The sequence below is a fragment of the Vipera ursinii genome (assembly GCF_947247035.1).
Source record: "Vipera ursinii genome assembly, chromosome: 2".
NCBI lineage: Eukaryota > Metazoa > Chordata > Lepidosauria > Squamata > Viperidae > Vipera > Vipera ursinii.
The window spans coordinates 72,681,283-72,695,074 of record NC_139513.1 but is presented as its reverse complement, the minus strand read 5'-3'; the positions used below and the strand labels follow the sequence as shown (position 1 = coordinate 72,695,074).

Genomic DNA, 13,792 nt, shown 5'->3' with positions numbered 1-13,792 from the left:
CTCACTTTGTTAGCTGAGAAGCAAGGGAGATATGTTTTTAAATGCTTGTTAACTATTTAGATTACCTTGCTAGCCCCCCAAACATAGTTAATAGTTGCTTGAAATGAAAATCTCATTTTTATTTAGGAAGTATAACAAAGGTGCTTGGCACAATTAGCCTTACAGGTATTCACTGCTTTGACCACAGGAGAGGGTTATAAATAGGTTGATTTGTGCCTGCCTATCTGGAAGGCACTGGTGAGGAAACAGAGGGTCAGAAATAATTTCGTGTCAGAACTGAGTGCCTAGCCAGATTGGGCTCAGCTGTTGGCAGATATCTGCAGAGCTACACGAAATAGGCAAACATGAAATTAAATTTTCTGATGGATTGCACTTCAGGCATTCTAAAAAGGAACTTGACCCCCAAATATGGCAAGTATCAACTTTGAAGACCTGATCTTGTAAGTGTTTACCAGGAGTGTATTTCATATCTGTTTAAGTTCTTTAAAAGTTCCCCCTACATCACTTTGTATCATTTTAAAATATATTTTTAAAAAATAATCACAGCTCCATGCTGGCTAGAGTTAAAGGATAGAAGTAAAAAATGAACTAATTATTACATAGATAACACTTATAGGATTCTTATACAGTTTAAAAACTGTATGTTAACCCCATAATTAAATCAGTGGTGGGATTCAAATATGTGAACAACTGGTCCTCTGTGTGGATGCTGCTTCCAGAAGTCCATTCTGGGCCTGGGCAACAAAAAAATTAGCTACCAGTTCCGCCGAAGTGGTGCAAACTGGCTGAATCCCACCACTGAAGTAAGTCAATTTCTTAATTAACTATTAGCAAACATGATCAGTTTTGTATTTAACAGCTGTATAAAAACAATTCATATTTATTTTTGTTGTTTTAATAAAATTTCACTGATCAAATATACGGATTCACTGAGATAATCATACAAGTCAAGATCAGAATAAGAATTATTTGCACCCATCTTATTTCTTACTATGCTAAAATTAATCCTGGAAATCCTTATAGATTTTGTCAGCTTTCCCAGTTAAACCAGATAGGAAATATGACTCTGCTCTCCCACGACCACGTTTAACTGCTGTTTAAATAGGAAGGGTGGGTCCTTCCTAATTTTTTTTCCCTCTGACTGTTAAGCTACTAATGGTGCCTTCCAGGAAATAAAGGCTGGAGCTCCCTAAACTAATGTATCTGCCGCTACAAACACAAAAATGCCCAAGTTAGGAAAGTAAAGGGAGAAACATTTAACAGGTATTTGAGAAATGTCACTGCCACCGCTTCAGAAAGGGTGAAACACTGGCCTTCTTTATCTTTAGGCAAGACCTTTCCTAAATGTCATTCTCTTTAGAAAAACAACAGAAGAAGGTAAAGATGTGAAAAAAGGAAGCCTTTTTCCCTACATTTCATAAAAATGGAAGTGGATGTCAAAATAATCTAACCCAGTCGCCTGTTCTAAGTATCTTTATGTATACTTTAGTTACAGTAAATATAAAAGATAATGAAAACTGTTCTACCTTACAATAAACTGCATATGAAGTTCGGGATAAACTAAATACTACATCAGGATCCACACACAGTGTTAAAGAGCAATTGATTTCAGTTAAATAAAACAGTCGTAAGTAAACAGACTGGAAAGCAAGCAATGAATGTATCAGTCCATAGAGTGGAATAAAAAAGCACTTACCCTTGGAAATCAGTATCAACAAGCAGCCTGACTAAAATTCCTGTCACAGCAACAAGGATTGGATAGTGGTCTACACTTTCCAGTCCTACAGAGGAAAGCAGAGGTTCAAAATAAATATTAATACTAATGCAGACTTTCCAAGAGTCTGACTGTGACTCCTGATGGAGGCACAGATGAGGACCAACCAGTATAGATCATCACCAAGTAAGATCATTCCCTAAGAGTCTAGAATGTAATTACTGGTTAATTCGATTAGCAATTTGTTTTAAATTATCCAATTATCAAGTCTTTAGCAAAACTCCTTTTCCTCTCTGTTTTGAGCCATTTTGGACACATACATATAAAAAGGATAAAACAAACCTTTCCTCACAAATTTTAACCGGCATGCAACAAGCACTAGAGAGAGTACTTTGTTTTTACTAGTGCCACTACTTGATACCTAGAGTTACAAAGGTACCTGGAAAAAAAACCTGAAAAAACTGCAAAATTGTGTGGATACTTGGAAGCTTTTGGAAGCCTGAGGTGAGAAGAAGACCTGGCTTGAAGAATGTTGCAAGGTGGCCTCAGTAAGAAGGCCTGGTGTGGTCAGCAGCCACCTCACATAGTCTGGGCGTACCTGTCAGCAGCTAAAGAACAATGGCAAAGTAGATGGGGCATGGCAGATCCTGTGACACAGGGAAGCAAGGGCTATTGGGGCTTTGCACAATGGTACCAATGTCATTGGATGTGGGTCTTGAGGTGGCATTTCTCAGGGCAGAGCATATTTAAAAATTACAGGCTACAAGAATGATCTAGAGAAAGATGATATACTGGATATACAACTGCAAGTGGCTGATATTTTAAAAGGAACATACAAATACAAGCCGAGGAAAGGAGGTAAGCGAAAGGCAAGGGAGAAAAAGAAAGATACACCCAACTGAATGTAGAATTCCAGAGAATAGCTAGAAGAGATAAGAATGCCTTCTTAAATGAACAGTGCAAAGAAATAGAAGAAAACAATAGAATAGGGAGGACCAGAGATCTTTTCAAGAAAATTGGAGAGATGAAGGGAACGTTTCATGCAAAAATGGGCATGATAAAAGACCAAAATGGCAGGGACCTAACAGAGGCAGAAGAGATTAAGAAGCGGTGGCAAAATTACACAGAAGAACAATACAAGAACGAGCTTAACGTCCCTGATAATCACAATGAGGTGGTCACTGACCTCGAGCCAGACATCCTAGAATGTGAAGTGAAGTGGGCCTTAGAAAAGCTGAGCAACAACAAAGCTAGTGGAGGTGACAGTATTCCAGCTGAGCTATTCAAAATCTTAAAAAACGATGCAGTAAAAGTGCTACACTCAATTTGCCAGCAAATTTGGAAAACTCAACAGTGGCCACAGGATTGGAAAAGATCAGTTTACATTCCAATTCCAAAGAAAGGCAGTGCCAAAGAATGTTCAAACTATCGCACCATTGCACTCATTTCTCATGCTAGTAAAGTTATGCTTAAAATCCTACAAGCTAGACTCCAGCAGTATGTGGATCGAGAACTACCAAAGTACAGGCAGGATTTCGAAGAGGCAGAGGAACTAGAGATCAAATTGCCAACATACGCTGGATCATGGAGAAAGCTAGAGAGTTCCAGAAAAACATCTACTTCTGCTTCATTGACTATGCTAAAGCTTTTGATTGTGTGGATCATAACAAACTGTGGCAAGTTCTTAAAGAGATGGGAGTACCAGACCATCTTATTTATCTCTTGAGAAACCTATATGTGGGCCAAGAAGCAACAGTGAGACCTGGACATGGAACCACTGATTGGTTCAAAATTGGGAAAGGAGTCCGGCAAGGCTGTATACTGTCGCCCTGCCTATTTAACTTATATGCAGAGCACATCATGAGAAAGGCAGGGCTAGATGAATCAAAAATTGGAATTAAGATTGCTGGAAGAAATATCAACAACCTAAGATATGCAGATGATACCACTCTAATGGCAGAAAGTGAAGAAGAACTAAAGAGCCTTTTGTTGCGGGTGAAGAAGGAGAGTGCAAAACTTGGGTTGAAACTTAACATTAAAAAAACCAAGATCATGGCATCCGGCCCTCTCAATTCCTGGCAAATAGATGGGGAAGAAATGGAGGTAGTGACAGATTTTATTTTCCTGGGCTCCAAGTTCACTGCAGATGGGGTCTGTAGCCAAGAAATTAAAAGACGCTTGCTCCTCAGGAGGAAAGCCATGGCAAATCTAGACAGCACACTAAAACGCAGAAATATCACCCTGTCAACAAAAGTGCGTATAGTCAAGGCTATGGTCTTCCCAGTTGCAATGTATGGCTGTGAAAGTTGGACCATAAAAAAGGCTGAGCGCCAAAGAATTGAGGTCTTTGAACTGTGTTGCTGGAGAAGACTCCTGCGAATCCCTTGGACTGCAAGGCGATCAAACCGGTCAGTCCTAGAGGAGATCAACCCCGACTGCTCTTTAGAAGGCCAGATCCTGAAGCTGAAACTCAAATACTTTGGCCACCTAATGAGAAGGAAGGACTCACTGGAGAAGAGCCTAATGCTGGGAAAGATTGAGGGCAATAGAAGAAGGGGACGACAGAGAATGAGGTGGCTGGATGGAGTCACTGAAGCAGTAGGCATGAGCTTAAATGGACTCCAGAAGATGGTAGAGGACAGGAAGGCCTGGAGGAATGTTGTCCATAGGGTCACGATGGGTCGGACACGACTTCGCAGCTAACAACAACAACAACAAATACAATTCAGAAGAGTGACTTGGATAACTTTTCTATATTGGATTTACAAAAGAGGCTTGTTACAGTTTTGAAGGTTCTATTGGGGAGACAAAGAAAAGGAAAAAAATATTAATTTCTAGGACATTATTTGAAGATATTAAAAACCAAGATTGTTAAAAGTTAAGAGAAGGGATGTAAAATTAGTTTATCTGATTGAGATTTAAAAAGATATATTGTTCTCTAGTAACTCTTAATGGACTTTTGCCGATCTGGCCTGAATGACAAGCCTATTTATAGATAAGAAATCAGATGTGGGAAGAAGGGATCAGTTGTTGGTGATATGTTACTAACATTTTTTATACTTGTGATGAAGGGGCAAGCTACATCTATCTATCTATCTATCTATCTATCTATCTATCTATCTATCTATCTATCTATCTATCTACCTATCTATTCTATACTATATTGTTATTTTTCCTTTTTTTTCTTTTCTGTACTTCCTAATTTTTTATTAATTTTTATCAACTTTTATTTTTAATTGTAATGTCTAATAATGTTCTTCTTTCACTTTTCTTACTGTACATCACTTTTTGTTTATAAATACATCAAAACAGTTTTGCATTCAAATGCACTTATGCATATTCAATAGTATTTCTATTAGCTTTTGGGGCATACCCAAGATATCTTTCTTCTCTATGGATTACCTCATATTTTAAAATTCTCGCTATGAGAACAGATCTCTTGGCCTTGAATAGGCCAGGCACATGGCCATCATTTAATGGCTCTTCAAAGTTTACAGCCAAAAGATCTCACATCCTATAGCTGTAATTCTGAGCAACCAAGGGAGACTCAGTATAAAGTTATCATAAGAACTAGATGTTCTCTTTCATTTTCAGATGCACCTCTTGGGTCTTTATATTAATGACCCATGAGAAAGACAGCAGGTATAATATAAACTACACTAAGACTACAATCTGAGGTAAAAAGTTGACCTAGAATTACTCCTCATGTATATTCTATTTTTTTCCCAAAGGGACTAGAAATAGGAAAAGCTCTTGTGAAGACCCCAAAAAAGCTAAGACACTTAGACACATTTCAACAATAGCAGGAGAGCCAAGGGGAATATCTTCAATAAATAAGAATATTAAAAATACTTTATGCCAGGTTACATCATTTGCTTATTTAGCCCAACATTATGTAGCCTGAGTAGAAGAGTTTGACACGACTCTCTAGGATTAGAGAACTTTTTATCATCTGCTTCCTAAACATTTTAATCCTGGGATATCCAAAATATGTATTTTATCACAGAGATATGATTTTTCTTTGGGAGACGACTGCAGAAAGCAAGAAAAGGCAGCTTACCTGGCAGCCGAAGATTCACCACTCTGTCAAACAAGTTCCGCTCAGCTGTTACACGATTTAGCACCTGATTTAACAGCTGTAGGAAAGGGAAAGAAGAGTGAATACTGAAACAGACTAATAATAATAATAATAATAATAATAATAATAATAATAATAATAATAATAATAATAATAATAATAAGAAGTTGGAAGGGACCTTGGAGGTCATCTAGTCCAACCCCCTGCTCAGGCAGGAAACCTTATACCATTTCAGGCAAATGGTTGTCCAGTCTCTTCTTAAAAACCTCCAGTGTTGGAGCATTCACCACCTCTGGAGGCACGTTGTTCCACTGGTTAATTGTTCTAACTGTCAGGAAGTTTCTCCTTAGTTCTAGGTTGCTTCTCTCTTTGGTTAGTTTCCATCCGTTGCTTCTTGTCCTGCTTTCAGGTGCTTTGGAGAATAGCTTGACTCCCTCTTCTTTGTGGCAACCCCTGAGATATTGGAACACTGCTGTCATGTCCCCCCTCATCCTTCTCTTCATTAAACTTGAATACTTTCTGACTGCACACTTGCTTCATCCTCTTAACAGCAAAGCTCAGACAATCTCAAACTGTGCATATAGTGGAAACATTGAATTTGGCCAATGGCATGAGGAAGAATTTTAAGGGTGGTTGCTTATTCTTATTCTCTGGCATTTTCAATCTTCAAAAAAATATTAAAAACTCAGCCTTGGATGGAAACGCTGAATGCATCACAGTACATATCCTGTACTGTCCTTTAGGTCCTTAAATCATTTTTTTTTCTTTTTACAACCCTGTAATCACTTTTATTGGGGTGAAGTCGGGGCAACTGAATGGAGCTGAGCATTTACTGGCCAGATGCCTGAAGGTCCTTAGATGAATATTAACACAATATTAGCAGATACCAACCATCGTAACAGCCCAGAAAATATGTGCAGAACTCTTAATGAAACAGTGACAGCAGATCAGTCTCCAGCTGTGACAAACTGAAACTAAGATCACATTACACAATCTAGGGTGGATCTAGATCAGGCATATCAAACTGCTGGCCAGATGTGTCATGCAGAAACCGCGCCCACCCCATTGCCGGCAATGGGGAAAAAGTCCTGATACATCACGAAGCGTCACATGACGTCGCGAGTTTGACATGCCTGCTCTAGATAATTTCCACTGAAAGAAATCTTTTCGCTTTTCATTCTTTTGGATAATGGACCTTGGGGATAGCAAGTAATAGAATCCAACAAGATCAAGTGTGAAAGACACATTGCCTTGAGTCTCAAAGACCATACTCTTTGAAAATCCAATTCAAAATAATTTATTGCTTCCAAGAGGTTTATTTTTCCCTTTTTTATTAGCTAGTTTTAGAATGTAAAAAATAAGTTGTTTGGGCTGATTTTACTGCATTTAAACTCCAAGAAAACATATCAATATAGTTTGAATATTCTGCATGAACAGTCAAGCCCAAATATTTGTGGCAAAGCAATGTTTATCATTATGTGTATGACAAAGTAATTTTCCAGAGATATTTGAAAAATGAGGTTGAACAAATGTATCCTAGCTTATGTGTATTCCTTTTCCTTCCTGTAAATATCAGCTGTCATCTACACTATATATTCATGTTGTATGTATGATCTAGCAACATTTAAATATATTTTTATATTTGGCAAGAAGGATGATTTACTGATATATTTTGATATAGATATAAGTAAATATAAGAAAACATTATGGCATCTGAAAGAAGAAAGCAGGGAGAAGGAGATTGGAATGACTTATCAGAGATTTAACGATATAGTACAATGTAGTTTATGCATGCATTTTGTGAAATGTGTGTATATCTTTTGTCAGATAAAGGAGAATATGTATAGCTCAGGATTGAAATGTGGACTCCTTAGTCCTCTCTGAGAGTTGTTTTCTTGCAGGCATATTATTAGCCAAACTAGATAATATGATCAGTGCCAGTCCTAGCTACATTGATGACATTACCTAGTTTGGGTAATGAAGTGTCTGCAAGAAAACAACCAGGCTCACAGACCACTAAATAGAATCAAATAAGAACCATAAAATCAAGAGTTTATCGTGCAGCAAAACATTATAAATAATGGCTGCCGAAACTAATTTTAATAGGGGAAGAGAAAAAAAAATCCTGTAGTTCTGCATATATCATCCTTCAATCTGTTAATAATCGACTAGATAACTTTTTAGAAGGTAATTCAGAAACAAAATTGTGAAGGTGACATAAATAGGCCATTACCTACTAGTACTATATGTTTCTGAATTAAGCATATGTGTACAGAAGCATATGATATTCCACATAAAAAAATACCTGTGCAAGTCTCCTGAGTAATAATTCTGAAGAAGGGCGATTCCAATCCAAAAAGATCTCTGGAGCTAGAGTGACAGTCATTTCCAAGACCCTGAGAAGGCTCACTGACAAATCAAAGCAAGTTGCACACACCTTCAATTGGCGACTATCTACGAAGTTTCTTTCTAGGCGTTCTGCAGCTTGTTGGATCTATCCAGACAAGAGGGCGCAACTTAATAGGGGATGGAAGAAATGGGAAACACAGAAAAAATAACCACATCCAGAAAGGTTGAACTATTTCGATTTAGCTAGTTATCAGCAAAATTAACATCTGGTACATATTGGTTACTTCAGGTTTAAATTAAACAAAATCTGGACATGTAGAATAAGGCTGATGTTTGTTGTTTCCTTTCACACCTCTTCACAGCTCCTACATGGCATATCCCATGGGTCTTTCTCATACTAACCCAAACTATCTATTCTCTGCACAACTAATATGCAAGTTGGCTAAATCCCTACATTCCTAAGGACCTGTGCTGATTTTGCTATCCCCTACTAACAAAGGACATACAATAAGAAAAATGCATTCATTATCCAGTTTCTTATTACTTGTTTGGAGTTAGATTTATACTGAACCATAGACTCACCTCTTGAATCATGCCAATAAACTCTGAGAAGGCCCAGTTTAATTGGTTAAGGACACTATTGAGGAAACTAGGTGCCATTTCTTGGTCACTGCGCAACAAATCTGCCATGTGTCGTTGCAGCAAGGTTGACGGGCATGGCTCTGGAAGAAAACAGATGAAAAAAAAGGCCTCACTGTGAGAAAGTGCTGGAAATCATTAGCCTGCAATCTCATGAAAGTGAGGAAGAGCTAGAACATATCTGGCATTCACAGGTGTATATCTTGCACTATAAGCAGTTTCATTTTGTTTCTTATTTTCTTCATTTTTCTCTATTTATTTAATAGTAAATATTACTATTAAACCTTTTTTATAGTTTTAATAGTTAAAACCTTTAATAGTTTTCCAATGGACAATGGAAAAAAACAGAAGAAAAGAAAGAAAAAAGAGCTAAACAACAGCAAGAATAGCAAATTACCATATATACTTGAGTATAAGCCGAATTTTTCAGCCCACTTTTTGGGCTGAAAAATTCCACTTCGGCTTATACTCCAGTCAACAAAAAAAACTTACCGAGGACTTGTGTGCGGCCGAGGCTTTGGTGCTTCCGGGATCGCGCGCACCTCTCCCAAGCCACCGCCGTCCGCAGACCTGCCGAAGTTTGGGGAGGTTTGGGGAGGTGCGCGTGCACCTCCCCAAACCTCCCCAAACGTCGGCAGGTCTCCGGACCTCCGTGCCCTGCCTGCCTGCTTCTTTCCGCTGCGGAAAGAAGCAGGCAGGCAGGGCGCGGAGGTCTGCTTCTTTCCGCAGCGGAAAGAAGCAGGCAGGCAGGGCGCGGAGGTCTGCTTCTTTCCGCAGCGGAAAGAAGCAGGCAGGCAGGGCGCGGAGGTCTGCTTCTTTCCGCAGCGGAAAGAAGCAGGCAGGCAGGGCGCGGAGGTCTGCTTCTTTCCGCTGCGGAAAGAAGCAGGCAGGCAGGGCGCGGAGGTCTGCTTCTTTCCGCTGCGGAAAGAAGCAGGCAGGCAGGGCGCGGAGGTCTGCTTCTTTCAGCTGCGGAAAGAAGCAGGCAGGCAGGGCGCGGAGGTCTGCTTCTTTCCGCTGCGGAAAGAAGCAGGCAGGCAGGGCGCGGAGGTCTGCTTCTTTCCGCTGCGGAAAGAAGCAGGCAGGCAGGGCGCGGAGGTCTGCTTCTTTCCGCAGCGGAAAGAAGCAGACCTCCGTGCCCTGCCTGCCTGCTTCTTTCCGCAGCGGAAAGAAGGAGACCTCCGCGCCCTGCCTGCCTGCTTCTTTCCGCTGCGGAAAGAAGCAGGCAGGCAGGGCGCAGAGTTCCGGAGACCTGCCGACGTTTGGGGAGGTTTGGGGAGGTGCGCGCGCACCTCCCCAAACCTCCCCAAACTTCGGCAGGTCTCCGGACGGCGGCGGCTTGGGAGAGGTGCGCGCGATCCTGGAAGCACCGAAGCCTCGGCCGCGTGCAAGTCCTCGGTAAGCTCCGGGCGGTCACTTGCTTCGCGTCTCCTGAGAGAAGGGGGGGCGACTGGAGCGGGCCTGTTTCCTCGCCTGCTGGGCGCCGCGATTTACCCGGGGAACGCGCGGGCCCCGAATGGCAGCGTGGAGCGAGGAAGCGGACAGCCAGGGCTTCCCCGAGAGCCGCGGCCACACAGGGTATTCCTGTGTATTCAGGCTTGCAAAATGGTGGATCGAGCCTCTGCTGGCGGCAGAGGCTTGCAGAGCGCGGATCCAGCCTCCGCCGGCGGCGGAGGCTTGCAGAATGGCGGATCGGCTTATACTCGAGTCAACAACTTTTTCCAGTTTTTGGGGGTGAAATTGGGGGTCTCGGCTTATACTCGAGTCGGCTTATACTCAAGTATATACGGTGTACCAGCTACTTTTTTTGGTGTCCTTTTTTCTGACTTCTATGCCTTTCTCTTTACCTTCCTGCCTCCCATATGAGCAAATTGTTTTGATATATAAAAACAAATTCTAGTGTACAAATGTTGTTTGTGTGTGACCTGGTGATTGGATTTGTTGCTGACCCTAAATCTGTAATTCTGACTTGCTACCTGAGAAATATTTCTCTGGAGAGTTACACTGTAGTATTGATTGGAGAGACTGTCACCCCTCTCAAATGAATTAGTATCTCAACTGACCCAGCATAACTGCCATTCTCAGCTTCCTAATGATAAGCCACTCTCTGTCACTGCAGGTTTTTGGTATGCAGAGAAAGTTAAAACTTACATAATGCCCTTGCAGCAAATCTTGAGCAACATTTTTTAATCTCTCTGATTTAAAGGAGAAAGTCCCAGCTTGAAGCATTCACGTTCTCTCAAAATGTGGCATCTAAATGAAGCTTGGGCAATCAGTATGTTTGTTCTTCTTAATCTCCCCCAACTTTAGAAATAGTTCATTTTTTTGTGTTTTTAAGTAGTTGTGGACGATGAGTGCACAGGGACTATAAACTTGCATGGAAATGGGTAAAGCATTTAAGTAATAGGTTTGTGCCATGTTTCTTATCTATAGGAGTATTCTGTTGAAAGGCTTCACTTCTCCCCCACCTCCATCTCCATGGCTCCCCTAGGTCATGCATTAAGCTGGCTGAAGCTTTAGTTTTCTTTTGGAGCCCTTCATGGCAGAGAGTTACACATTGTGGTGAGGTCACATTATGGAATCATATAATTGTCATTACAAACAAACATGTAAATGTTTAATTTTTAAAAAAGGAAAGGCGGGAAGTCTGAAAGCTAGGGGGGAATTTCCATCCCACAACAACCAGTCTATTCATAGATCCTGACATCGAGCCTATAAATACTGCACATTGAAGCAGGCTGTTAGGATCCATGTAGCAAGCAACTGAAAAAGAATTTCAAGTGACTGCTTCTGTATTACTCTTCTCTCCTTGCAGTGAGGTAAGCAAAAATTGATTCAAGTCATAGACTTTTAGAACATGCTAATGGTCAACTTTGATGAAAGAGACCCCCGCTGGGCAGCTGAAGGAAGATCTTACAGCTCTATGCTTTTTTTTCTATCTTCTAAACATTCTTCTACATGTTTTAGAAGGAAAGAAAATCAGCACTGAACAAGCATTCTCTATTAAAGTATAACTTTAATGTTTCCCCAAATTTCAAGGCAATTTGGTAATGATAATGTTTCCCCAAATTTCAAGGCAATTTGGTAATGATATTTCTTCTAAATAAAGTACAGCATTCACATTTTGCTATTATTATTGCCAGCCCTCCAGAGGTTCAAAGTACACAAACAGTACTCCTGTCTTCAGTTTTATTCCCAAAATAACCCTTGAAGTAAGTTGCTTTAGAGATAATGAGTGGCTTAAAATATCAGTAAGTTTCCATGGTTAAATTTGAGTCTTGATCTCTCCACAATCTAGCTGAGTTCAGATTCAGGTTGGTGCAATCACCCCCTTAACTAAATGTTACTCGCAAAATGCTGCACATATTTGGATGCTTCCTACTTGCAGTTCAACTGAAAGCACACCCTTGTGACAGGAAGTTTTTAAAACTTTCCCAGCAATTCCCAGTTCCAAAACTAGACAGATTAGAAGAACTACCTAATAAAGAACTGTGAAGGAGAGAACCAAGTAAGCACACAAGTGCCTAAGCACGGAATTTTACTAGCATGTCTCTTGGGTGATTATTTTTTTCTTTACACAAGACCAGATGATGTATTGTAAAAGCTATCAAAAAAAAGGCCCTAGCAGGAAAGGTACATAAACCACCCCTCAACAAATAAATTTGTAATCAAAAGACTGAAAAATCCAAGAAAATGTTAATCGGCATTATGCTTCGAGGAAGGGAGAGTACTTTAAAAGCACATGAGCAACCCTACCAGACAGAAAGATCTGAAGGTTTTCAAATCCAGAAATTCCACATCAAGTAAGAGCCAGAGAACACCTGACCTTCCGCAGTTGCCTATATCCTCTTTCTCCTTGCACATAAGAAAGACTTTGGGGAGATGGAGAAGGCTCATTCCCTTTGGGCTAAATTAGGCTATCTCCTTTCAATTAATTTGGTATGAATTATTCAATACTGTACACCTCAAAATAGCAGAGAGAAGTATCAGTAGCATGAGGATCTAATGGCCTGCCTTAGATCTTTTGGAGCCTCCCAGAGAAACAAATACCAAACTGTCAGAGCCTGCCAGCAACAAGAGAAGGAAAACAATGCCCCGTTGCCCAGAAGGCTTCACAAGCTCATGGCAGGCATGGAGCACCACAATAGCCTCAGCCAAGGCCACTAAGCCGCATATCCCAGTCAGAATTGGACATGACTTTGATGGGAAGAAACTATATCTGCTGATCTTTCCTGTTCTATCTTTGCTGGAGGAGAATTTTAAGGAAAAAAAGGGGCATGGGTACAAAAGGAATGTGCAATGGATAGCACATGGGCAACAGCCAGGTATGCTTGCTGTGTATTCAGAAACTGCCTTGTGGTTAAAAGCATGTATATTCATCCACCTTGATGCATATATGATATCACCACCATAAACATTAATACAACTTTTAAGGCCATCATTCAGGACATCCAGTAGCGTTGCTTTACCCTCCTACTGTAGTTTCCAAACGCCCAGCCTCTTTTACAACTGACAATTTATCTGAAAGCAAAGGAAAGAGAAGAGAGATCTTGCTAGAGGGCCCTTTTACCATTGAAAAGAAAACGGGAAATTTAGTCTGAATATTAGCAAGAAATAACTCCTAGATCCAAGAAATAAAGAAATTACGATATACGGGTGAAAAATACTGATTTTTTTTAGAAAGGGTAATTTCTAAATAATTTTTAATCTTGCTTTATGGGATCTCTCTGAATGACTGTAAGAAGCATTATGCCTGAGATACTCTGCTCATAGGACAGAAATTATTACTCTTTTCATTAGTTCAAAACCTCTTGCCAAATGCAGACATATATTCTGTATGTTCAGAGTTGGAAATAGCCACTTAGCCCAGACATGTCAAACACAAGGCCCGGGGGCCGGATCCAGCCCACGAAGTGGTTTCATGTGGCCCGCAAAGCCATCCTGGAAACAGTGAGGGAACTGCCTTGGCCCTGGCCCAGAGACCCTCCTTCTGCCAGAGACCCTCAGATCTGTCC

General features: G+C 40.6%; 1 protein-coding gene across 4 annotated transcripts in view; it reads right to left on the bottom strand.

The window, feature by feature from the left end:
* Nucleotides 1–13,792, bottom strand: part of RNF123 (ring finger protein 123) — a 112,628-nt gene that overhangs the window by 47,132 nt on the left and 51,704 nt on the right. Inside the window, exons 32-35 of one of the 4 annotated variants that reach the window (XM_083356120.1) lie at nt 8,724–8,863; nt 8,098–8,286; nt 5,775–5,850; nt 1,697–1,781 (exon numbers count right to left, since the gene is read on the bottom strand). In XM_083356120.1, the coding sequence (XP_083212246.1) occupies nt 1,697–1,781; nt 5,775–5,850; nt 8,098–8,286; nt 8,724–8,863 (490 nt within the window). Of the gene's footprint in view, nt 1–1,696; nt 1,782–5,774; nt 5,851–8,097; nt 8,309–8,723; nt 8,864–13,792 lie in introns of those variants that run through there. The other 3 variants (XM_083356121.1, XR_014491705.1, XR_014491706.1) reach the window with 3 other exon arrangements.